Raw genomic sequence first — 26481 nt, 5'->3', positions numbered from 1 at the left:
AATTTTTTGTGATTTTTTTCCAATCATCATTTATTCTTGATGATTCTATGTTGATATTTGATACAACAATGGATTTGTCGATTGCTCAATTCTTTCTTTTTTTTCTCATTCTCATTTAAATCTGTATCGGAATTTTCATTATTTTATTTTTTTTTTGGCCAAGAATAGAAATCATATTCCGAAGAATTTTTTTTTGTGTTCGTTTTTCTTTCTTTCATTCATTCAGATGACGATGATGATTGTCGAAACAAAAGAATGAAAATTCTTTCGTTCATCAATGTATGTATCTAGTGAACAAAAATCTGTGTGTGTTTAAAGAATAATTAAAAATGGTAATGGTATGTGAAAGAAATTCATTTCCTTTTTTTTTCTTTCGTCGTGTTCGGATTAGATCATTGTGTCTGTTGGTGTGTGTGTGTATGTGTTTGTCCTATTTTTGTGTTTCGCGGTAATGGTGGTGGTGGTGGTGGTGGTGGTTTAGTGATATTCATACACACATGACTTAACCTCGACATATGGAATGTTCTTATGAAAAGATCATTTGGTTGAAGAATATGGCACACCTCCAAATATACGATGATGATGATGAACGATTGAATCGAACCTCAAAATTCCATGAATTCAATGGCATCATATTGTGTGCTATTGTTTGTTTGGTTGGTTGGCTTGCCATATCGTTTGTTTATAATTAAACTGATTTGAAATTCTAAAGTTCTTAACTCGATACACGCCCTGTTTTGTTGTTGTTGTTGTTGTTGGTGTTGATTCTTGATGCATAAATTCTGGTATTCATGGTAAATCCGCCTTTTCAATGATGATCTGATGTAGACAGACTGATTGATAAATAACTAGAATTCATTTTGTAGAAATTTATTTCACTTCGATTCTGGAGCTAGTTGTTGCTGGTTGTTGTTGTTGTTGTTGTTTGAATTGTTTGTGAAATTTGAAGAATAAAATCTTTTGAAAAAAATGGTAAGATTTTTTTCGATTTTTTTTTGTGTGTGTGTGTGTTGTTTCATCTCGTCGAAAACCATTTTATTCATTCATTGATTTTGTGAATTTTTTTTTCGTTAATTTCAATCAAATTTTAGGCTGATGAAACCAAAGAAAAGAAGAAGAAAAGTAAGAAATCGGAAAAGGCAGCAGCACCAGCAGCTGAACCAGCAGCAGCACCTGCCGCTGCTGAAGAATCGGCAGCACCAAAAACAAGCTCGAAAAAACGTGCACAACGTTCCGGTTCGAATGTATTTGCAATGTTTACACAACATCAAGTTGCCGAATTTAAAGAAGCCTTCCAATTTATTGATCAAGATAAGGATGGTTTTCTTTCGAAAAACGATATTCGTGCTACATTTGATTCATTGGGCCGTATCTGTACCGATTCTGAATTAGAAGGAATGATTAAAGAAGCATCTGGTCCAATCAATTTCACAATGTTTTTAACCATATTTGGTGATCGTACACAAGGTACAGATGAAGAAGATGTTATACTCAATGCATTTGCACAATTCGATGAAGGAGATGGTCTTTGTAAAGAAGAAACGTATGTATATTTATTCATTCATTTGGATTTATGCCAATTCACCAACAAATTCTCTTTATGCTTTCTTCTCCATTCACATCACACACACACACATGTAGACTTCGCCATTCATTGGTTACATGGGGTGAAAAATTTTCAGCATCTGAGGTAAATACAAAAAAAAGAGAATTTATCAAATTAATCGATTGTGTTTTTAATTCATTCAAACATTCTTACTTTTTTTTGTGTGTGTGCATGCATAGGCTGACAATATTCTAGCTGAAGCACCAACTGATGGTAGGGGAAATGTTGATATTAAAAAATTTGCCCAAATCTTGACCAGAGGTGAAGAAGAAGAAGGTGCATAAAATTGAAAATGAAAATGATGATTGTGTTAAACCACCAGAAAAAAAAACAAAACAACAACCAACTATATATACAAATACAAATTAATTTATTAACACCACACATATACACACACAGTCAAATCCATCAATAAATAGTCGAATGGAAAAAAAATTTAAAATGCCAAATACAAAACATATATAACATTCAATCTTACCACCATCTATCAGCAAACTTTGAAAACATTTGTTAATTCAAATAAAATATGAAATTGTTAAAATTGAAAAAAAAGAAATTTTATTAATCAGCAAATATATAAATGTAGTGATGATGAATTTTTTTTTGTTCTTGTTTCTCTGTATTTCTGGTAGTCGTCTCCTACTACTAACAGCAAAGTTACCGCCGTCTGTGTAATGATGTAAATCAAAAATCATAATCACTGCCGCCATATATATATAGTGATTATGATTATGACTTTTATGGGTCGTTGTGGATCGTTGTTGTTGTTGTTATTGTTTATAAAAACTCAAAATAGAACATTAAATATGTGTATGCATGTATAAATCAGATAGTTAGTAGTGTTTCATGAATAAATCAAATTCCGGTCTTTTTTGGATGGAAAATTTTTTTTTTAAAAATCAAGGTGTTCATGATGATTATAAAATAGAAAAAAAAGGATTGTAGCATAAATAGTGTGTTTGTGTTTGTGTGTGTGTGTGAAAACTGAATCAAATCAAACTGAGAGATTTAAATATTTCAAGAGCATCATAATGATAAACACAAAATGAAATAAAATATGAAAATTTGTGTTGAAAAATACTTTGACAACGAAAAACGAAAATGAAGAAATAGAAAAAAAACGATTGCTTTGTTCAATCATGTGGTGCCATATATATCCAGTAGATGGACAAAATGTTTGTGTATGTATTGAGAGAAAGAAGTTGGTATTTTTGACACAACAACAACAACAACAATAAAAAAAATCGGGATATTTTTTTCGAAATCGAAAATAAATCACATTTTTTTCATAAGAAATTAATTAGTAGTGGATGAATGAGTGTGTGAATGGATGGCCAGACACTACACCACACACCATACCACATAATCAAATTCTTTGTTGTTGCTGCTGTTGTTGTTTTTGTTTAAAATCTTTAAACGATTCCGTTGCTGAACGTAATAATGTATCAAAATCTTCATCATCATTACCACCACCACCGATACTTTTGTTATTGTTGTTGTTGTTGTTAATGTTTATCCTAAAATCCAATTTTTCTGGTACTAAATCTGAAAAAATAATACAAAAAAAAAAATAAAATAATCACCAACTCTACTAATGATCTATTACTAACCAAGATCTTTATAATGTTTTCGTCGATTTTCACCACCATATGAAAGTATAAATTTTGGATGATTTAAATCATCGTTGCCATCTATGGATTGTTGTGTGGAAATAGAAAAAAAAAATTTTAATTTCAAAAAAAAAACACTATACACACACACACTTGACACTTACATTTGATAGCATTTGCTGTTGATTGTCCATTCCGATAACGAACAAATGCAAATGATTTTGTTTGTTTTTGAAACATTTGTACATCTTCAATAATACCAAATTTATTGAACCAAAAACGTATATCATTTTTAGTAAAATGGCCACCACCTGGAATATTTCCAATATACAATACGGTTTCATCGTCTTTATTATCATTATTAACATCATCATGATGACTAGAGCCATTTACAACATTTTGCTGTTGCTGATGTTTATTACTGATGATGGTTGGAACTGAATGAATTATATGACATTTATTATTCTTGTTCATTGTTGATGGCAATGTTTGTTTTTTCAATATATTTTTCGAATAAGCTTTTGTCCATTGTTTACCTTTATCCATATTCATCTCTATACGATATTTTTTCTTTATCGCTTGTTGATACTTATTATTATTACTACTGCTATTACTATTACTACTACTACCACCATTATTATAATGATTTTTGGCATAAAAATAATTATGACAATTATTATTTGGTGTAAAATTTACAGCCAAATTAAATGATCTTTCCGGTGATGAACTACGTGAACTTGATGATTCTATTGATGACGATGATTCAGATGATGACATTGCATCTGAACTATTCACCGATGAACGTGTTGAAAATCTTCGTTTACGTTTTGTCAATATCATCGTTGATGATGGTGATGATGATGAAAGACTACGATTACGTTTAGATTTCATTTGATTTTTGAGCCTAATAAATGATGATGATGATGTTTGTTGTTTATCATCTAATAATGAATCATCTGTACAACCGGTTGTAACACTTGCAGAATCTGAATTATCAATATTTGATGATGATATTATTGTATGATTATCAGAAGGATTTGTAACAAATTGATCATAACAAATATCATTCAAATCATCATTGGTCATTATTGTCGATGATTGTTGTCCATCTTCAGAGTAACAACAAGAATCAATAACTTGTTTTAAATCTTCTTCAGTAAGATTTAAATCTGGTAAATTTTTCAACTCATCCTGATTTGATAATGCTTCTTCTAGATATTGTTCGGTCATTATATTGCAAGCTAGATTTTTTTTTTTGGTGGAGAAAAAAAATACAATTAAAACAAACAGACAAATAAATAATATTATCATTAAAATACCATCATTAAGATGATTTAAAAGATCATCGGTATTGTTGTTCATCAGATCACCACTATCCAATCCACCAATTAGATCGGAAAGACATTCAGGTAATTCTTTGAGCATAACATCATCTGGACAATAACCATTAAGAATGTCATCAATTTCATTTTTAGTTTCATTGATTATTTTACAATGAGCATCATCACCATTATCATTAGTTGAAGATATCGTTTCGGTTGTCATTGTTGTTGTTGTTGTTAACGGTACAAATATTGTATTAGTACAATAATCATGATCTCTTAATGAAATATGATGATATAAGAATTCTGATCCATAATGTTTAGTAGATAATTGTTTTTGTTGTTGTTGTTGTTGCTGTTGTAATGATGGCGGAAATAGCGATTGGACTACTTTTGGCATTAAAACTGAAATCGGTTCGGCTGCTGATGCTGAATTATTTTTCATTGGTGAAAATAATAATGATGAACGTTTTTTTGGTGAATTTTTTCGTTGTTTTTGTTGCTGCTGCTGCTGCTGATGTTTCACCAAAATCGATGTGCCTTTATTATCATGTTTTTTTGATGATTTTTGTGATACATAAACTTTTGGAGCGATTGTAGTAGTTGCAACAGCAACGACAGTAGTGGCGGCGGCTGCTGCTGCAGTTGCTGAAGCATTTTTATGACAATTATTTATCGATAATTTTGATCTTTGATATCGAGATTTTGTTGTTTTCTTCGTTGTTGTTGTTGTTGTTGTCGTTTTCAATATCGATACAGTTGGATTTGAATTTTTTAAAATCAATGTTGGTGCAGATTTTTTAGGTAGTTTCATATGCTGTTGTTGTTGTTGATGATGATGTTGTTGTTTAAATGATGATGATTGATTTATTCCACCACCATTAACACCGGTAAAATTGCCAAAATTATTATTACCAAATGTAGATGATGATGACGATGATGAAAAGAAATCATCATCATAATATTCATCAAAATTATTCAATGATGGAAATAATAATTGATCATTGATTGTGTCCAATAAATTATCGGCAGTAAGAAAATCATCAACATCATGTATATTATTCAATAACAAATCATTATAACCAAAATCATTCGATGTCGATGTTGTTAATGATGATGATGATAATGGTGTTGTTGTATGGTCAAAATTATGATTCATTGAATCGAATGTATAATTCAATGTAGACAATATTGATTCAGTTGGATCCATCTATATATTTTTGTAATGGAAAAAAAAACAAAAACAAAATTATTGTATCGAATAAGCTAGTAAATGTTTGTGATAAACAAAAAAAATTTCAAATTTCAAACATTTAAAACAAATTATTGAAAATTAATTTTTGCAACGTTTTTTTTGAAGAAAAAAATGATCACAAATTGCAGACCAATTTTTTTTCGATTGAAAATCAATCGAATCGTTGCAGCATTGGGGGGCATGTATATCAAAAAAAAGGCAGAATATCAAAAATCAAATCACGAGCATTTTTTGAATGAAAAACGCTTATCTAATCACACACAAACACAGGATCTATATATATTTATAAAAATCAATGATAAGCATGTCCTATCCAAAGAAAATTTGTTACAAATAACGAAAAAAAAAATCAAAATCAAGGCTGACACGTGTACAATCTCAACCATCGATCGAACCGGTCGATTCGACCGAACATGATCAATGATGGTTGATATTCAAAGAATGAAAACAAAAAGACATAATCAATACACCTACATTTTAATTTAAATCATATCATCATTTGTTTAAAATTCTGGTAAAAAAACAAAAAAAGAACATTTATTTTGTTATATAAAAACTATTAAAATTCAAGAATCATTGAAATGAAAAAACACAAAGAATCTAGATCTGTATTTTATTATTATTCCCATACACCAAACACTGTCAACAACTCGAATTCCACAACACACACACACACACACAAAAACACCGGCTTGTAAAAAAAAAATAGGTGGATCTATTTTGGATTAAGAAAAAAAATAGGATTCGTCTTCTGTGGTGATGTGATGTGTGTGTGTGTTTTTTCTTAAAGAGATAGATCCAGCCACATCATACAAGAAATGAGAGTAATAAAAAAAAAAATGTACGGCGTGGCGAAATGTTTGTCTGTATGTTTGGTGTGTAAAATGATTAGTATCCACATGTATTCATCATTTCTCAATTTATTTTTTTTTTTTTGCTTTCTTTCCATTAACAACATCCACAACAATCAACAATCAAATCATCATCATCTTTGTTATCGTTTATCGTCTGTGTGTGTGTGACTGTGTAACAGAAATTTTCTCAGAAAAAAAGTTTTTTTTTCAATCAATCAAAGAAATAAAGAAAAAAAAAGTCAAATCAATAATCAATGATGATGTGTACAAAACATAAAAAAGAAAAGAAAACAGTGGAAAAAAATCGAAAATCGATCGATAATTTTGTAAAATTCGAAATTGAATAAAAAGAAATTTATTTTTTTTCACAATTTATATTGAAATTCAAACTAACCTCTATTTATTGATGTTGTGGATGATAATGTTGATCCATAAATTGAACATTCGAATTTTTTTGTTGTTGTTGTTGTTGTTTTTGATGACTAATTTTCAAAGCCGGGATTATCAAGTTGTTGATCGCAGTGGTGGTGGTGGTTCTGTTTGTTATTTTGTTTCGTATTTCTTACCCACCGCATACACAGACACACAAACACACTGTACTGCTGCTTCTGTTGCTGTCCCCTGTGTATTAAGGGTGTTTTGTTCGAACTTTTCGATTTTCTTCTTGATTCGATTTTTTTTTTTGTTCAGAAAAATTTTTTTCTCTATAAATTTTTTATTATCAATCAACAAAATGATAATCCAAAGAAATTTTTCAATAAAACAAAATTTAAATTTCGGAAAATTTTTTTTTCTTTATTTCGATTTATTCATCATCATCATCATCATTGAACGAAAAATAATGAAAAACCGCGTGGTTTATGTGGAACAATGTGCAAAAAAAAACGACAGCGTGTATTACATACACAGAGAGAGAGAGAGAGAGGGAAAAAATGCCGAAATGAATGGTGCACACACACACACTGTTTTGGTGGTGGTGGCGTCGTGAACGTTCTAGCTCGGATTTTTCATTCAATCTCACAATTTACTGTGCATACGCGTACATTCAACGTGGAGTTATTGCACAAACACACACACACACACAAACAGGCGCATGCTAAAAAACTTTGAAATATTGATTATAACGAAAAGAAAGAAACAAAAAAAAAAAAATTCCGGCACTTGCCACCCTATCTCATTATCAAAAAAAAAAAAAAAAAAAAAAACATGCGCATGTCTGGCATTTTCATGATAATCATTTTTTTAACATGCTAAACACGCATGCTTGTAATAGTATAGATATTTATATATATAGGGTGTTTCGTAAATCATTTGAATTAACATTTTTCTCGTCAAAGAGATTATAATTTTGAATCACCCGGTATTTAAAGAGAAAAAAAAGCCGGTAATGTGTGTGTGGCATCAACGTGTTTCAAACTTTTTTTTTTGTTTTTGATTTAGCATGGTGGTAGCAGTGGCAATGTGTGTGATTTAATAATATTAATAATCCCAAACATGAATTTTATGGATGTATATAATAAGGTTGAAGTTTCTGGTTTTTTTTCGGCAAATTCTTTGCAAATAAATTATTGTTGGTTGATTGCTTCCATGAACTGGTTTTTTTTCAACATGCTTGATGGTATTCAATTCAAATTCATTGAGAAAAAAATGATTCATCATTTGGTTGTGTAATTGGAGAATAATGTGTGTGTGTGTGTCTATGATTGCTGTTGATAATCAACGATCATCATCGTCATCATAATAATGATGACGACGACGGTAATTGTGATGATGATGAGCTTTGTAAAAAAAAATCAAGGATAGAAGGGAGAAAAAAAAATTGCCACGTTCCTTTCTGAGTGTTGGTTAGTAAATAGAATAATAAATAGTCATCGAACCTGAAAACTGGCTTAAGAGTTTCAAAACAAAAAAAAAACAAAAAATCTATCTTCATTTGAATTTTCCAAATATTCCAAAGTTACAATTTGATTCAGGTTTTCATTTTCTTTTTTTTTCTTGTTTTTTTCGTTCATAAATTGATGATCAAGTGAAACAGGAAAAGCTCGAATAGGAAAAAAAACTTGATGTCCTTTTTGGCCAACAAGCGAAACTGCAATGCCCGAAACTATCGAGTATAGTAGTTATCTATCGTTTATGATGATGATAATGATGATGATGGAAAAAAATTCAATTCACAAATCTCGATTCATCGTGAGGATCATCTAGTTGGCAAAATATTTTTTTTCTGAAAAAAAACTTATTAATCAACTTTTGTGAATAGATTAGTGAAAAAAAAAATATTTACCACCACCAACATCTATGGCTCTCTAATCGATAATAAAACTTTTTCCATCAAATAGCCATACAACTTGTTTGTTGACCAAAGAAAAAAAACCTGTCCAACTATAATAATGATAATAAAACCTAATCATCATCATCAACATAATCTATAGATAGTGTTGATGATTAATATGATTACTTGTTGTTTTCAAAAAAAAAAAAAAAATTTAAAATTAAAAATTAGTAAAAAACAAAAATATCCGAATGGATCAAATTCCTTGAAAACACTTTTCGAGAAAAAAAAACATATGATAAACTTACCATTACGTATTACCAATGTTTAAAATCTGAACGGGTCAATTTGATTTTTTTTTTTTGGTAAAAAAAAAAAAAAATTTCCGAAATGACACACGATTATGCCGCACCTTTGTAATTTTTTTTCCATTTCGCATTTTTTCCATAGATTTTCCATGATAGAAAAAAAAATGTTGCAGCTGATGGGAAAAAAAGAGTTAAGAGAAATGAAAACATGAAGAAATTCGGTATACTCCCTTTTTTTTATCTTAGTAATTATCATCATCACCGTTTTGTTTTCCGTTCGTATATTGATCAGGTCATAATAAACGTTTGTATTATTAATAACTACAATTAATTTTTTTTTTCATTTTCTTTAATCTTTTTTTTTATTACAGCCGAAAAAAGGGTCATGTTTTTGTTGTTTGAAATTGAATGAAAACTTGTTTCAACATGATACATTTCTCTATCTCGCTCTCTTTCTCAAACCACACACACACTCACACAAGAAAAACATGAAAATTGAAAAATTTCGGACAATGTAATTTGACGTGGATGTGAAATGATTTATTCAATAAAAAAATTTTCAAAATTCAAAAACAGAAAACAAAAAAAAAAATTCGAACATTTTTTTTATTGCAAAAAAAAACCCGCAACCTCAGCGCCATCTTTTGATTATAATTTGATTAATCCGGGTAATGAGTGATTATTTTTCTTTGGCTCATCTCTTAAAAAGAAAATGGAAAAATTGGTAAAAAAAAAATGCACACCAGTAAACGGCCATCATTAAATTCAATCATCATCACAAGGTGTTTGTGTGTGTGTGTGTGTCAATTCTAGATTTTTTTTTTTTTGGTTTTAACCAAATTTTTGTGTAAATCTTGCAAACCAACTTTCTGTATATAGTGTGGACAGTTTAGTTTTTTTTTCGCCTTTTTCACCCTTTTACAGGGTTCGAAACATTCAAAGTGTGTTTGTGTTAAAAATTCTATAATAATCATCAACATCAATTTTTTCCAAAAAAATGGCCGATTTTTTCGATCGTGAAGCCGTATCATCTGAAGGTAGTGAAGATGAAGAGGTACGTGAAGATATTCGTCGTCATAAAAAACTAAAAACCCATAAAAAAACAAGAGTTGGTTCGGATGAAGATTCAGAAGAAGAAGAAGAAGATGATGGTAAGTTCATCATGGTTTCGTTTTGTTCTCAATTGATTAATTTTATCATCATTTGCTTTGAATTATTAGATGAAATAATCGCACGGGAAATGAAAGATTTGATCAATGATGATGTCGAAGAAGAAGAAGATGATGATGATGTTGATTCCGAAGATGATATTGGTCGTGGTCATAAACGTTCACATGATGATGATGATCTGGAAGAGGATTTAGAAGATGATGATTATGATTTACTTGAAGAAAATCTTGGTCGTCGAATTGAACGAAAGAAAAAATTTCGTCGTGTACGTCGACTTGAAGATGACGATGAAGATGATGAAGAGGATCGTGGTGATACATTGAATGCACGTGAAGCTATAGCCAATGAATTATTCGATGATGATGATGGTTTCGGCAACGCAGATCAACAACAATTGAATCGTGCACAAAATCGAGGCATTCGTGAACCGAGTGATGATCAATTTGCTCCCATAGATTCCGAACATTCAGAATCGGATGAAGATAATTTTATTGTCGATGATAATGATCAGCCGATTGTGGCGAAGCAACGATCCAAACGTGGCGTTGGTTACAATGATCAAGCATTGCAACAAGCACAGGATATATTCGGAGTCGATTTTGATTTCGATGTATTTGATGATAATGCCGAATTCGATGAAGAAGAAATGGAAGAAGATTATGATGAAGAAGGTCTTGAAGATCGTGCTCGCGAAACGGGTAAAAAGAAACGACAACGATTGCCCAAAAAAAGTATATTCGATCTCTATGAACCGGCTGAATTAGAACGTAGCCATCTTACTGAAGCTGATAATGAAATACGTAATACAGATGCTCCGGAACGTTTTCAGACACGATCATTCCCAGTTACAGCAGCCGAATTGAATGAAATTCGTGATGAATCTGAATGGATATATAGGAATCTTTATGAAATGCCAACGATAACGAAACAGGATAAAAGTCATGGTATACGACAACCATTGGCTGGTGCAAAACCACGATCAACAATCAATGTCATATCACAAGTATTGAAATATATTCGAAATGAAAAACTGAGCATACCGTTTTTAGCCTATTATCGTAAAGAATATTATGCACCAGATTTATCCATCAATGATTTATGGCTCATATTCAATTGGGATGAAAAATGGTGTCAATTGAATGAAAGAAAAAGAAATCTATTGAAATTATTGGAAAATATGAAAGATTATCAATTATCATTGATGATGAAAAATACTGAAGACGATCAACCATTACCGGATGATTTTCGTCGCATAACCGATAAAGATTTGCAACGTGCAAAATCAATACAATCATTTGAAGAATTTAATGATTGTTATATCCAATTTCAATTGTATTATAGTCATGAATTAACTGATATGAAAAAGTTTTTATTACAACAAAAACGTTCAGCACGTGAACGTAAACGTTTACAACGGGCCCAAGAACGTCAACAACAACAACAACAACAACAACGTAATACAGAAAATGGTGAAAGTGTGAATAATGAAAATAATGACATGAATAATGCAACCACTGAAGAATTGAGTGATGAAGATGAAAAAGTGGAAGAATTGATGCTTGCTGAACGTATGACTTTTATGCGTTTATCAATGAAAAAAGATTCGTATTCATTTTGTCGTGATTCCGGTGCTGGACGAATGGCATCCAGATTTGGCCTAACACCAGAACAATTTGGTGAACATATATCCGAAGGTTATCATAAACATGAAATCGAACAACATCCAGTGGATCCATTAGAAGCAGCACAAGAACATATTAGCAAACGTTTTGATACGGCCGATAAAGTTTTACAAGCAGCCACATTTATGGTCGGCAAACAATTGTCCTGTGATCCATTAGTTCGTAAAACTGTACGGCAAATGTTTTATGAACGTGCTACGATCACAGTGAGACCGACGAAAAAAGGAAAAAAAGAAATTGACGAATCACATTCATGTTATGCATTGAAATATCTACGAAATAAGCCAATTTCAAGTTTTGCTGGTGATCAATTTCTTCAATTATATGCCGCTAAAAATGATGGTCTTGTTGACATGATCATCACGTTGGATGATAATACGCAAAAACATTCATCGTCAATGTCCACTGCATCAACCAGTATGATGGCGAATGATTTGGCAACGAATAAACAAGCATTTTCACAGTATTTAGAAGAGATTAAATATCTTTATCAGAGGGTATGTATATGAATGATTTGGATTCAATGATTTTGTAATATATTTGGATTTTTTTGTTTAGGATGAATTCAGTAAAAATGTACAAGATTGGAATGATCAACGTTCGAAAGCATTGGATATAGCTTTGAATCGTTTTTTATATCCATTTTTACTCAAAGAATTGACAACGAAAATTTTGTCTGAAGCACAACATACAATCATACAGGTTGGTTTATCTTATAGATCTGATTAGAATTAGATTAATAGCATTTTTTTTAATTTTAGCATTGTGCCGATAAATTAGCATCATATCTTGCCATTGGTCCATATGTTCCAGCTTTCATACAGGAAGATAAGGATCATGATGAAAGTTATGATAATGATTTCGATACACGTAACGGTATCCGAATAATGGGTTTTGCACACGTGCCAAACAACGAAGAAGCTAGCTTTTGTGCATTGATTGATGGTGATGGTGAAGTCACTGATTACATAAAACTTGAACATTTTATGCTAAAACGTGTCGAAGGTGGTTCCTTTAGTTACAAGGATCGTGAAAAACTTCAAAAGTATGTAGTGATTTTAAATGACAACAAATCTGATCATTTTTTTCTATTTACATATTCTCAGTTTTATTGTATCGAAAAAACCACATGTAATCGCATTGGGCACCGATACGATTGTCACAAAAGATGTTATGGATGATCTTATTCAAATGATTCGCCATCTGCATGATACTAAACATTTTCCACTCATACCCATCGAATATGTTGATTCTGAATTATCCATAGTTTATATGAATACTAAACGTGCGAACGCTGATTTTCCTACTTATCCATTGAAACTGCGGCAAGCCATTTCATTAGCACGGCGATTACAAGATCCATTACTGGAATTTGCTCAATTATGTTCGGCTGATGAAGAAATTCTTTGCTTGAAGTTACATCCACTTCAGGATAGTGTACCACGTGAAACATTACTCAATGCACTTTTTGCAGAATTTGTAAATCGTGTCAACGAAGTCGGTGTTGATATTAACAAATGTATAATACATCCTTATACATCATCATTGATACAGTTTATCGGTGGTCTTGGTCCACGTAAAGGTGCATATCTACTACGAACATTGAAAAAACAGCAAACACAATTGCTGGAGAATCGATCTCAACTCATACAGAACTGTAACATTGGTAAAATTGTTTTCATCAATTGTGCCGGTTTCATCAAAATCGATACAAATGCATTTGCCGATTCGGGTACCGATACTTATATTGAAGTTTTGGATAGTACACGTGTTCATCCAGAAGCATATGAATGGGCTAGAAAAATGGCCGTCGATGCACTAGATTATGACGAAGATAATGATCATAATCCTGCACAAGCATTGGAAGAGATTATTGAAAATCCGGAAAAACTTCGTGATTTGGATCTGGATGAATTCGCCAAAGAACTTCATCGACAACAATTTGGTCTTAAAAAACAAACATTGTATGACATTCGAACGGAATTAACTGATCGTTACCAGGATAAACGGAAACCGTATCGACCACCAAATGATGAGGAAATATTTCAACTTTTGACTGGAGAAAATCTCACTACATTCCATACTGGACGATTAGTGCAAGTTCGTGTTGCAGGAATTGTACGACGAAAACCTAAAACTGAACAGGTTGATCAAGCACAGCCAATTCGTATGGAAACCGGACTTTGGAAATGTCCATTCTGTCTAAAAGACGATTTTAATGAATTGGGTGAAGTATGGAATCATTTTGATACGAATCAATGTCCTGGACAAGCATTTGGTGTTCGTGCACGACTAGACAATGGCCTTACCGGTATTATACCGTTGAAATTTCTTTCGGATAAAGAGGTATCGGATCCACAAACAAGAGTTAAAATGGGCATGACAATCAATTGTCGAATATTGAAAGTGATAATCGAAAGGTTTTCACTCGAATTAACTTGCCGTACATCTGATTTGATTGATGCAAATAATCGATTTAAACCAGCCAAAGATAATTACTATGATTTTGATTCTGAAGATCGTGATATACGATCAGAAGAGGATAGTAAAAAACGTAAAAATCGACAGAGAACATTTATGAAACGAATCATTGTACATCCATCGTTTCATAATATTGATTTCAAAAAATCCGAACAAATACTGGCCGAATCACCACAAGGTGAAGCTGTCATACGACCATCATCGAAAGGCAATGATCATTTAACATTGTCATGGAAAGTACATGATGGTATACATCAGAATATTTCCATCCGTGAAGAAGGAAAAACTAATGCCTTTTCATTGGGACGACAACTATTCATTGATAATGAATCATTCGAAGATTTAGATGAAATCATTGCCCGTTATGTACAACCGATGGCTGGTTTTGCACGTGATTTGATAAATTTTAAATACTTTCGTGATCTTAATGGTGATCGTCATGCAGCTGAAAAAGTGTTGAATGAAGAAAAACAAAAGGCGCCATCACGTATACCGTATATTGTATCTGCATCAAAAGGTAAACATTTGTATCTTAATTAAATGAAATTTAATTTGATTTTAATTTTTTTTTTGAATAGAATTTCCTGGAAAATTTCTATTATCTTATCAACCGAATCAAAAAGCTTTCCATGAATTTATAACGGCTACACCGGATGGATTTAAGTATCGTAATAATATGTTTAAATCGATAAATACATTGTTTAAATGGTTTAAAGATCATTATAAAGATCATTCAACATTTACTCGGACACCTGGACCACAAACACCAATTATTAATGCTAGTCCATATATTTCACAACGTACACCACAAGCTACAACATCACCATATGTTAGCGGTAGTAATATATCATCATCGAATAAACCGGGATTTGTTCCAACACCCAATATCAATCCACAAGCTATACAACGGGCAGCCCAATCAATGCCCAATCATCTGTTTAATACACTATCACAAGTGACGGGACAAACATCATCATTTAATGGAAATTTTGCACCCACATCGAATGTTCAATTAGCAGCCAGTGGTAATTTCAATGTAGCTCAAAGAAATAATGTGTTTCCTGCTACAGCAGCCGCTGGTGGTAGTCTTCCTTATTCCGCCGGCCAAACTAACATGATGCCACCACCACCACCACTTCCACCAGTACCTAATACAATACCGGTACAAAATAATCGTCCAGGTTCACGTGGTGGTAATCAATGGTCTGATCTTCTGAAACAACCATCAACAACGGATTGGCATTCGAATCGTAATAATCATCATCATAATAATCGAACAATGCCACCGCCACTACAACCATCACTATTACCATCATCATCATCAACGTCATTACAACAATCATCAATGATGATTTCACCATCATCAAACAATATAATACCATTGATGAATAAACCACGAACACCGGGCTATTCAACACCAGGTGCATCATCACAGATGTCCATTAGTCCAATGCAAGAAGATACGACTGCAACACCAAATATAATCAAAGGTGGTGATCAAACACCATTAGTAGATGAATGGAATTGATCTATTTTTTTCGATAATATTCATGCTTATTTGACTTTTTTTTTACCCATACATACTCAAACACACACACACACACACACACACACACGAAAAAATTAGAAAATTAAAAAATACTGTACAATTATCTCACGCATGTGGAGTGAAAGAATGAAATTATTTTTTTTTTGTTTTTTTTTCTCTAAATGAATTAAAAAAAATATATATAATAAAACAGTATATAATATATTCAAAATATATCGATAGTTTGAAAAAAATTATTATCGTCTATTGATTAATTGATTGATTAATTTGCACGTAAACGTAAATATTCTTGTCGTGCAATTCGTAACAATGATAATAATGCTAACGTATCGGATATGATGACCATAACGAATACATAGCTCCAACCTATTCGGGCTAATGGTCCACTTAATAATGGTCCAATAGCAGCGCCCATTGAACCGGTACCATCGATAATAGCAGTAACTGTAGCCAATGCTTGACTTGATTTAACTTTTGTACCAAGTTCAGCCGATACGGCCGTTGTTATCAATGCATATGGTCCATTAACAAATGTGCCGGTTATTATTTGCAATATAATGTTCATCATGTTTGATGTATTACCATAGTTGTAATATAATAATAGCTACAAAACGACAAAATGATTTTGAATTAAAATGATTTGATTATAAAAAAAAATTTAAAACAAACATACCGATGGTATAGCCATACTGAGCATTCCAACACAGGTAATAGCACTAGCACCATAACGATCGACAATAAATCCGGCTAAAATACCACCAATAATACCACCAAGATCAAAAAAAGCGGAAAGAAAAGCTGAATTTGATGATGAACTATGCACTAGATTGAATTTTTTAAAAAAAATGATTAATATAATAACAAATTTTTAATCCAAAAAATAGTGAAAACATACTTGAATAATTAATATAAAATGGTAACCAAAATAGAAATGTATAGCTAACCAATTTGGCAAAAAATAGACATATAGAAAATTCAATTACACCCTAATGATTGAATGATAATTATTTCCGATTCATTTAAAATTCAATGAAAAAAAAACTTACAGGAATTTTTAATGCCTGAAAAAATGATATGGCATTCTTTTCCGGTATATGAACATTTATGGCACTATCATCCAATGAACAAAGTAATGGACTATCCTCTTCCATATTCTGTGACTAAAAATATTGAAAAATTTTTTTCCCATTCCAATCAATAACTGATCTTAATACTTACGGATTCAATATCATTATTACGAATAATTCGTCGATGATTATGACTGTCACTGTTACCAACACTATTATTATTATGACCATAAACACCGGAATCTTCGGATGATTGAAATATCGATTCAGATGGATATTGTTGATCGCTGATTATTAAATGATTTGATGATGGTCCATGTATTATAGCCGATGGAATTCCAACATCTTCAGGGCCTGATGAGTAGAATGTTTTTTTTTTTTAATTATGATCGATCCACGAAAAAAAAACAACTTACGAGGAACAAGAAATAAAAAGATTAAAAATCCGGCTAAACCAATAATCAGGCCGGGTATCATAAAACTTAGTCCCCAATTATAATCAACAAAAGCACCAGCAACAATTGCTCCAAGAATGTTGCCAACATTTGTATGTGAATTCCAAATACCGAAAAGAACACCACGTGATGATTTACTAAACCAATGGCCAATACAAGTGACAACAGCTGGCCATCCAGTTGTTTGAAGTATGCCTAATTTCATGAATTTATAAAAAAAAAATTTGTAATTATTCAATTTCAATGAAAATGATCAATACACACTTACCAGAAAGAATTTGAAAAATGATAAAAAATGATAATGAATGTATATTATAATAAAAAGCTAAACCGATTGTATAGTTGAGTAAACCACTCAATAACATTCCCATTGCTAGGAAATATCGTAAATTACAACGTTCGGCAAGAAAACCGGAGAAAAACATTCCAAATGCATAAGCAAATAAAAATGCTGAATCCAATAATCCAAGTAATGTTTCAGAATCATGTTGATTGAATGGTGGCCAACCACAATTATTCGATGTATGATTATTATTGTCTGTACAAGTAAGAACACTTTTAACAATACTGAATGGACGACGACTTAGATGATAACTAGCATATGCTAGATATGTTAATAATAGTACAAGAGATCTATAGATGTTTAATGATCGAAAACGTTCATGAATAAAGCAATGAATTCCGATTGGAATTCGCAACATATCGTACAACTATACAACTATATAAAATGAATTGTGAATTAATTTGACAGATTCAACCAAAAAAAAAAAAAAAACAAATCAAATAACTTACTTGGTGTTATTGGAGAAAAAAAGTGATGATCAGATGATAGAAATGAAAAATTTTCGAAAATGATGTTACACAGGGGGCTACAGTTGAAACTTTAATTCAAAAAAAAAATTAGATTCGATCACAGATTAACAATTCGGCTCTGGTAAGCTATGGCTGTTGATTCCATTTTGAAATTATGATTGAAATCCAGTGTACATGCATGTATTGTGGTCGTTGTCAATCAATCAATATTGATCAATGAACAAAAAAAAAATGCGTCACATATATAATGGAAGAAAAATGGGAAAAAAAGTATTGATTTTTTTTTCGATCACGATTTGATCATGATTTGAAAATTTCAACATGATAAAAAAAGAAATAAATATATGTGGTGGTTAATTCATTGATAATATTATGTACTATTAGATTTGAAATACCGAAATAATCAACGAAATAATCATCGATTTAAAATCAATAGCTATAGCTGATAATAATTTTGCCAGTTTGGATCGGTTCGTAACAACAACAACAACAAAAAAACAAACAGTTAAAAGAAAAGCAATAAATCATACACATACGAATAATCATACATCACTATTTCTTGATCATCTTATCAATGACAACAAAATTTGATGATAATATCAAGGAATACTTTATATCTTATCGTCAATTTATCAATTTAAAGAAAATTTATTTATTTTTTTATTTTTTTGTGACTTAATAGTACAACGACGATTAATAGCCACAACGATGACGATTACACGACGTATATATTTTTTTTACGATACGATGTAATAAGTGGAATTTTTTTTTTTTTCTTGAATCGAATCAAACAAACAAACAAAAATGACATTTCATCCGTGTATACACATGATGATATTGAAACACAATATAAAAAAAAATGCTCGTAAACTGTTCGTATATTTTTTTTAGCAGTATAAACAACAACAAAAAAAAACACCATATGTACTCAACATCACATACACATGTAATGAACACGGTAGCATTGGTCGAATGAATGAATGAATGAATTTTTCGTTGTATTCAAAAGGTTTATGTCTGTGCCCAAATTATCATTCAATGGTCTATTATCGATGGACTTTGTTTACTTTTAGCATCGATTGTCGATTCAAATCGAATCATTTCAATGCTTTTCATCATCATCATCAAAAAAAAAAACAATTCGATTAGATTAATTTCAATGACTATTCTTGGAAATAAATTATGTTAAAAAAAAATGGTAATTTTATTATGTACAAAAAAAAAGTTCATTTTTTTCCATTTGAATTTACACATTGAATATATAAATGATCAAAAAAAATGTGATGCTTTAGGTCTTTTATTCATTTTCTGATCACTATCGTTGTTACTATTAGCCTTCGTTATTGAATCTGATTTTGGTGTGACAGATGATGATAATGTCAATGGTGATGGCGTCACTAAACGTCTTGGTGTTGGTGTTGTTGCGGCCGTCATTAATGGTGAATAACTGGCCTGTAATCGATTGTCAACATTTTTATGGACACCCAATTTTTTTGTTGCTAATAATCGTGCAGCTGGTGACATTGAATTTAATCGTTCTAAGTTCGATGTACCTTTCACGAATGGACTATTCATACGATTTTCTTGAGCTGCTGCTTTCTTTTTCAATAATATTCGATTGGCTAATTCTTTTCCGATAGATTCTTTTTCAGATATTTCAGGAATTTTAAAATGTGATCCACCACCAGAATGTAATAATGGGGTTGTATCACCTTTTAAATTGATTGGTGTGGCTTCGATAGCTCCCCAAGTCATCAATGGAGAATTGGCTAGACTTTCTGGTCGTAAACAAGGTGTACTGGGAACGAATGAAAAACCATTTACACTTGGAGTTTTGTTCCCATTAACTTCTTTTCCATCTACACCAATTTTTCCCGATTGCAATGGATTTGTATTATTAACTGGTTGTGAATTAACATTCGTTTGAAATGGATTTGTTTTGAAACGTGTATTTTCATGAACGATAATTTGTCGTGATTTGAAATGTTCAATTTCATCTTTTGTTAATTTGACACCTTCCGGATCGAACATGACAGTATTTGTATTCGAATGTTTCCATGTGACTAATCTGTTTGCAACTGATTGTGATTCTTTTGTCGATTGATTTGCATTCATAATCATCTGTTGTGTATCAATTGATGGTAATTCCAGTGATTGTTCGACAATTTCATTATTTAGCTGTGAATCACTATTTAGAAATTCCAATCTTTCCAAATGTTTTTTAATCGCTTTATCTTGTAATTTTTGAAATGAATCACTATCTTCTGATGTAAATTTATTGAGAAATTTATTCAAACTTAGATTTGTTTCGTTGTTCATCTGGTCGGACGTTTCTTCATCATCTTCTTGATCTCTAGGATCGATTCTGTAAAAAAAATAACATTAGTTTATTTCGACGATAATCCATTGGTTTCACTTACTTTTGAAAACGAATCTCATCATCATTCAATGTGGATGCAGGCGTACAAAAATTGGCTGGCGTATCAGTCATATTAGCATTTTTTTGTTTACCATTGTTTTGTTCAATTTTTTTTCTCACTAATCGTGAAATCTTTTCAAAATCATTATTTTTGATTGCATCTTGTAGTTCCAATTCTAGTCGCGTTTTTGTTAAATCGGGAAAAAAATCTCGTTCAATAATTGAACCAATTTTTCGGCTAAATTCATCTTCATCTAAAACTTTTCGTTTTTTCACTTTTGTCTGATGATCTATATCCGATGAATTAGATATGATTTGAAGTTTAAAATCATTGATTTGTTCAACCGATTTGTCATCATCATCATCATCTTTATAAGGTACAATTGTTTTGGAATCCATTTTTGCAATAAAAAAAACAAAACTCAAATCAAATCAAATCAAAACAAAACATGATCATGATGAAATGTATGAATTCGCCACTATTTTCACATCGATGGTCATGTTAGGTATGATTAGTCGAACAATATATTTGTTGATGATGTCACCGATTTGTTAAAGAATTTATTTACCAATTCATTCATTTGTTTTTTTTTGCACTCATTGCCTTGAAAACAACTTGAATGAATTTTGTTGTTCTATAGATCATTATAACATCTGTTTTTTTTAAATACTGGCAATAATCATCCATAATTGATAATGGCTAGATGAAATTATGATTGACAAACAATACTACGACGACGATTATGAAAATTGTTTCCTGCCGTTTTTTATTTGGTTCCTTGATTCTACTCTTGGTGGATACATTATGGGTAGCAAGCTCGGAAATGACCGAATATTTATATCATGAAAAAAATTTCAATAAACCATTTTTTACCGCCTATATAAAAGGTGTTATGTTTTCGTTATATCTTTTTGGTTTCATTTTTTTCGATTCATGGTGGACACAAAAAAATCATCTTAATCCCGGTGATTATTATTCCATTGTTTCTGATTCGGATCAACAGAATTTAACACTTGATGATGATGAAGATGAAGAAGAAGAAGAAGATGATGATGATGATGAAGATTCTGATGATAATAATGATCGAACGACAGAAAATGTAATGAAAAATTCAAACATTTCCGATGGTATGGCTATTAATAGTTCGTCGAAGGATATGGAATCAGTGAAATCATCAAATTCACATTTTCTCAGTGATTCAGTTTGGATTCCCATCAAACGATGTAGTGATACTAGTTCTTTGAGGTAAATTTCTTTTTTTGTTTTGTTTTGCATTTAACATTCAATTTTACTTTACCATAGTGGAAAAAGTAGTGAAACTGAAGATGATGAAAGTGTATCCGGTGATGGCCACGTTTTTATTGATAATAATCCATCAAATGCTATATTAATTGGTGATTCGAAAAATAATTCCACTAAAAACAACAAAAACAAAAACATATCATCATCATCAAATGTTAATTTTATCAAGAAAACATCATCATCATCGAAACGTTCAAAAAGTAAAATGAAAGAAAAATTAAAATCAAAAAGATTAGTACGATTTTCCAATCTGATTGAAGTACGACAATTATCAGATAAACATGCTGATGATGCATTCTTATCACGTCTTTCATATTCATCATTTATGCGTGTCTTATATCAACGTAATCGTCAACGATTACATTCAAATACGAATGAATTAACCGGTAATAATCAATCAACCTCACCTTTGTCATCATCTAATTATGGTCATCATCATCATCATCATCATCATGATCATACCAATAAATTAACTATACGTGAAACAGCTATATTGGCATTTTATTTTACTTGGATTTGGTTTGCAGCTCATCTTAGTTTCCATATGGGACTTCAATATAGTGAAGCTGGTCTGGTGAATGTATTGTCCAGCACAACACCATTATTTACATTATTATTAGGAATTTTATTTCCATCCGGTTCAGTTACTGATTCATTATCATTGACCAAGTTATTATGTGTTCTTTTATCTATTTCAAGTGTTGCAATGATCTCTAATATTGAACCGATTAATCCACATCAATCATCACATCAACCATTTCAAGCCAATAATTTAGCCACCATCAATAATAATCATAACAACAATAGTGGCAAATTAAATATGGCCAACAATGAAACAATACTACCATTAGGTAGTATCTGGTCATTATGTGGAGCATTTTTCTATTCGGTTTATATTGTTTTAATGCGTTATAATCTAGTACATGATTCAATGTTGAATTTTCCAATGTTTTTTGGTAATTATTTTGTTTTTGTTTTGTTTATTGGTTTATTGACTGATAACTGTTTTTTTCAACAAATAGGTTTTATTGGATTGTTCAGCATGATTTTCATGTCACCATTTTTAATGTTATTAAATTTCACACATATTGAAACATTTCAATGGCCTTCACAAGATCAATGGATTTTGATTCTAGTCAATGGTCTATGTGGTACAGTTATATCGGAATTATTATGGCTTCTGTAAGTTTGGCCAGCTGTATTTTTTTTTGTTTTTCTAATTTAATTTAATTTCATTTTTTAGTGGAAGTTTTATGACCTCAAGTTTAGTGGGCACAATATCCGTATCATTCACAATACCGATGGCCGTATTTTTCGATATATTCTATAAAAATATTGAATATCCACGAGTATTCTTTTTAGGTACAATACCAATGTTTTTTAGTTTTATTATCGTTATATTTATTTCACAATATGAACGTTGGGATCCAATATTGGAAATACTTGAACGTTGCCTTTATTCAATTGGTTCATCACCAAGAAAAACATTCAATTGTTCAACAGGTACTATACGATTGGAAGAATCATTGAATGAGATAAGAAAAAGTGATAATGGTGATGATGAAAAGAATCACAAAAATACAAATCATCATCATCATCAACAACATTCCGGTAAAAATAATCACTCCACTAAAAATGAAACAACAATGGACCAAATTATTGACACCACAAACAATATCGAAATGAATACATGTGATTCTCATAACAAACATTCAAACAATCATCAATTACCATCATCGTCCACATCAACTTCCATACGTCATTATCAATTTAATAAACAACGAATTGCTGATCAAAATAATCATCATAATGATCGTCATGATGATGATGATGATGAACATAATGAACAGACAAAATCATTGATTGAAGCAGCAGAAGCTGATGCTGCTTCATCATCATCAGCTCTTATATAATGAAAAAAAAAATTTATTTATTTCAATTTCAAAAAAAAACTCCTTTGTTGCGCTATTGTGATATTTTTCTACTAACTATATCAACAAAAGTTTGATTTGGAAAAAAAAAGATTTAAAATGTCAAAAAAGCCGAGCACATATATTTAATATATTAGATTCAAAAAATTTAGAAAATTTGATAATTTTCTCCAATTTATTAATATATATGTAATGATGAATATTTTGATTTTTCTGAACAATAAAAAAAAATTTGATTGATTGATTAATCAATAATTTTTGTTTTGAATCCATTTTTTTTTTGAGATAAAATTTTCGTGCCGATTAATGACAACACACACACACGAGTAGTAGTAGTGGTCATTTTTTCATTTTTTTTCCTTGGCCACTTCATCAACAATATTGGATTTATCTTCTTCATCATCATCATCATCACCAACATCATCATCATCGTCATCGGTTTCAAATGTTTCCGGTGGAATTGAATAAATAATCAGATTTGGTTTGTTCGGATCTTTAAGGATTAAATATTTTCCTTCATCCAATTTTAGACATGTATCAATAATGCAACGTAGAATACCCCAAGCATTGTCTAAATTCAAATTAATTTGATCAGCAAATTCACGTGGTCGAAATTGTTGTGTACCAAGAATTGAATGTTTAGTGGAATCACGAAAATTTACACGTGAAACATAACCAAATTTAATTTGATGTGAACCAGCCAACAATGATTGAACAGTCCATTTGGCCAATTTACATGCATTGTTTTTCAATTCATTAGCCAATACAGCACCACGTTGAACATCCAATTTTTGTCGCCAATCAATAGCTCCGGTAATCTAAAAAAAAAAATAAAAAACAAAGCAAATTAGAATTAAAGCAACAAAATCACCACCACCACCACCACATACTCTTGAATCCCATTCATTCAATGCTTTAATATTCATCAATTGTAGTTCATCATTTGATCCATGAGTGACGGCATCATGTTCACAACGTACAACCAGATTGACACCTTCACCTAGATTCCATTTCCGGTAACGATAACCGACGGATGCTACTTCTACATTTTCATCTTCAGCAACAAATGGATTTGGATTTTCAAAATTATATTTTTCACCATTCTTTTTCAAAACTTGTTGCGAAAAATTATGATTGATAAATGTTGCTTCCAATGCTAAATTTCTTGGATTATTAATGCTATTCGGATCATCATTATATGGTGGTTCGGCTGCACTTTCATTCACCGATAATAGATCAAAATCAGAATCATCACGTTTATCGAAAAATAATTTATCCTTAAAACGTTGTACAACAATATCCCATGAATTCACCGAACGTGTAGCACACATCAACGTGGCAATAATTGCATCGGTAGCATAAACATTGCCTTCAATTTTTGATAATTTTCGTATAATTGGATCATCAGTGGTGGTTACTTTATGGAAAATACGATTAATACGCTGTAATGGTCGTTCCACTTTACAATTAATACGATCATAACTTTTATCATAATATTCCATTGAACCTGCCGTATAGATTTCTTGACCATCACCAATATTTGGTAATGATAATTTTGATAAACGTGGAAAATCCATTTCTTCAAGTATTTTCCATTCAGGCCGTACATTAACCGAGGATTCACGTTTTTTCGAATTCTGTCCTTTATTATCATATTTTCTATTCGATTTATTACCATATTTTCCACGTGTATTTTGTCGATTATTACGACGAAATGCATTATGGTTATTACGTTGATGACGGCCACGAAGATTCTATTTGATTCAATTAGCAATATGCAAAAAATAATAAAATTAAATGCACAAAAATAAGATGATTAGTAAAACTTACTTGTCCCATACGAATTTTACTACGTTGTGTACGTTGATTTTTAGTTTGATCAACCACTTGAAATGAATCTTCATCTTCAATCATATTACGATATTGATTGGCACCATATTGAACTTGATATTTCACTATAATTTTTTTTTTATTGAAAAAAATTAACAAATTCAATTACATAAGAAATAACGAGAAAAAAAAACTTACTTAACAAACGATTATCCGAATAAGTATCACCGGTCCAATCGGCAACCATACCAAGACGATCATTTTTATTAAATGATTGATAGGACATTCCATTGAATAATTTTAGATTGTCTACTGGGCCCCAACCATGGCCATTAACAGGTAATTCGGGTAGAATTAAGTGTTTTTTCGGAGTTTCCATGATGATGATGATGATGATGGATAAAAGATTTTAAAAAAAGTTTAATTTTATTCAAAGAATTTTTAATCTGGAAAAAAATGTGAGCAAAAAAAATTTTTTTTTTTTAACACGCGTACAAGCCGGTAGAGGCGTCTTTTTTTCACTCTCTATCGCTTTGTTGTCATCATCAATTGAT

The 26481-nt window shown here is 31.1% G+C and overlaps 7 protein-coding genes across 14 annotated transcripts; 3 read left to right on the top strand and 4 right to left on the bottom strand.

Annotated features, from left to right (window-relative positions):
- The first annotated feature begins 629 nt into the window (after positions 1 to 629).
- Positions 630 to 2162, top strand: LOC124490641 (myosin regulatory light chain 2, ventricular/cardiac muscle isoform). Its single transcript, XM_047053175.2, has 4 exons — positions 630 to 972; positions 1092 to 1543; positions 1642 to 1690; positions 1786 to 2162. Exons 1-4 carry the CDS (start codon positions 970 to 972, stop codon positions 1888 to 1890), a joined length of 609 nt encoding a protein of 202 aa, XP_046909131.1. The 5' UTR covers positions 630 to 969; the 3' UTR covers positions 1891 to 2162.
- Positions 2148 to 7642, bottom strand: LOC124490636 (uncharacterized). 4 transcript variants are annotated; one of them, XM_075730938.1, is made up of 6 exons: positions 6425 to 6606; positions 6268 to 6304; positions 4536 to 5748; positions 3381 to 4457; positions 3217 to 3297; positions 2148 to 3151 (listed from the first exon to the last, which is right to left on the bottom strand). In XM_075730938.1, exons 3-6 carry the CDS (start codon positions 5746 to 5748, stop codon positions 2973 to 2975), a joined length of 2550 nt encoding a protein of 849 aa, XP_075587053.1. In that variant the 5' UTR covers positions 6268 to 6304; positions 6425 to 6606; the 3' UTR covers positions 2148 to 2972. The 4 variants fall into 4 exon arrangements, with proteins under 4 accessions (XP_075587053.1, XP_046909126.2, XP_046909127.2 ...); XM_047053170.2 differs by lacking the exons at positions 6268 to 6304; positions 6425 to 6606 and adding an exon at positions 7042 to 7642; XM_047053171.2 differs by having other exon boundaries at positions 6268 to 6606.
- Positions 7643 to 9923: 2281 nt separating this feature from the next.
- Positions 9924 to 16320, top strand: Spt6 (transcription elongation factor Spt6). Its single transcript, XM_047053086.2, has 6 exons — positions 9924 to 10378; positions 10448 to 12576; positions 12638 to 12781; positions 12841 to 13124; positions 13186 to 15077; positions 15139 to 16320. Exons 1-6 carry the CDS (start codon positions 10225 to 10227, stop codon positions 16086 to 16088), a joined length of 5553 nt encoding a protein of 1850 aa, XP_046909042.2. The 5' UTR covers positions 9924 to 10224; the 3' UTR covers positions 16089 to 16320.
- LOC124490565 (glucose-6-phosphate exchanger SLC37A2) lies at positions 16229 to 19569 on the bottom strand. Of its 4 annotated transcripts, XM_075730934.1 has the most exons (10): positions 18993 to 19517; positions 18840 to 18886; positions 18424 to 18576; positions 17900 to 18349; positions 17593 to 17826; positions 17328 to 17530; positions 17156 to 17269; positions 17005 to 17095; positions 16783 to 16931; positions 16229 to 16713 (listed from the first exon to the last, which is right to left on the bottom strand). In XM_075730934.1, exons 4-10 carry the CDS (start codon positions 18330 to 18332, stop codon positions 16372 to 16374), a joined length of 1566 nt encoding a protein of 521 aa, XP_075587049.1. In that variant the 5' UTR covers positions 18333 to 18349; positions 18424 to 18576; positions 18840 to 18886; positions 18993 to 19517; the 3' UTR covers positions 16229 to 16371. The 4 variants fall into 4 exon arrangements, with proteins under 4 accessions (XP_075587049.1, XP_075587051.1, XP_075587052.1 ...); XM_075730936.1 differs by having other exon boundaries at positions 17156 to 17263; positions 18840 to 19569; XM_075730937.1 differs by lacking the exon at positions 18840 to 18886 and having other exon boundaries at positions 17156 to 17263; positions 18981 to 19569.
- A 55-nt stretch (positions 19570 to 19624) lies between these two features.
- Es2 (ess-2 splicing factor homolog) lies at positions 19625 to 21331 on the bottom strand. Its single transcript, XM_047053090.2, has 2 exons — positions 20865 to 21331; positions 19625 to 20809 (listed from the first exon to the last, which is right to left on the bottom strand). The coding sequence occupies exons 1-2, from the start codon at positions 21260 to 21262 to the stop codon at positions 19714 to 19716; spliced, it is 1494 nt and encodes a 497-aa protein (XP_046909046.1). The 5' UTR covers positions 21263 to 21331; the 3' UTR covers positions 19625 to 19713.
- Positions 21332 to 21385: 54 nt separating this feature from the next.
- LOC124490317 (solute carrier family 35 member F5) lies at positions 21386 to 24349 on the top strand. Of its 2 annotated transcripts, XM_075730933.1 has the most exons (5): positions 21417 to 22109; positions 22167 to 23122; positions 23189 to 23348; positions 23410 to 23528; positions 23647 to 23831. In XM_075730933.1, the coding sequence occupies exons 1-5, from the start codon at positions 21607 to 21609 to the stop codon at positions 23694 to 23696; spliced, it is 1788 nt and encodes a 595-aa protein (XP_075587048.1). In that variant the 5' UTR covers positions 21417 to 21606; the 3' UTR covers positions 23697 to 23831. The 2 variants fall into 2 exon arrangements, with proteins under 2 accessions (XP_075587047.1, XP_075587048.1); XM_075730932.1 differs by having other exon boundaries at positions 21386 to 22109; positions 23410 to 24349.
- LOC124490564 (eukaryotic translation initiation factor 3 subunit D-like) lies at positions 24191 to 26441 on the bottom strand. The gene is made up of 4 exons (XM_047053088.2): positions 26126 to 26441; positions 25928 to 26052; positions 24988 to 25851; positions 24191 to 24915 (listed from the first exon to the last, which is right to left on the bottom strand). Exons 1-4 carry the CDS (start codon positions 26304 to 26306, stop codon positions 24445 to 24447), a joined length of 1641 nt encoding a protein of 546 aa, XP_046909044.2. The 5' UTR covers positions 26307 to 26441; the 3' UTR covers positions 24191 to 24444.
- Positions 26442 to 26481: the final 40 nt, after the last annotated feature.

The sequence above is a fragment of the Dermatophagoides farinae genome, chromosome 4 (assembly GCF_024713945.1).
Source record: "Dermatophagoides farinae isolate YC_2012a chromosome 4, ASM2471394v1, whole genome shotgun sequence".
Lineage (NCBI taxonomy): Eukaryota > Metazoa > Arthropoda > Arachnida > Sarcoptiformes > Pyroglyphidae > Dermatophagoides > Dermatophagoides farinae.
Note: the sequence above shows the minus strand (reverse complement) of the source record. Positions and strands in the feature narration are given on the sequence as shown.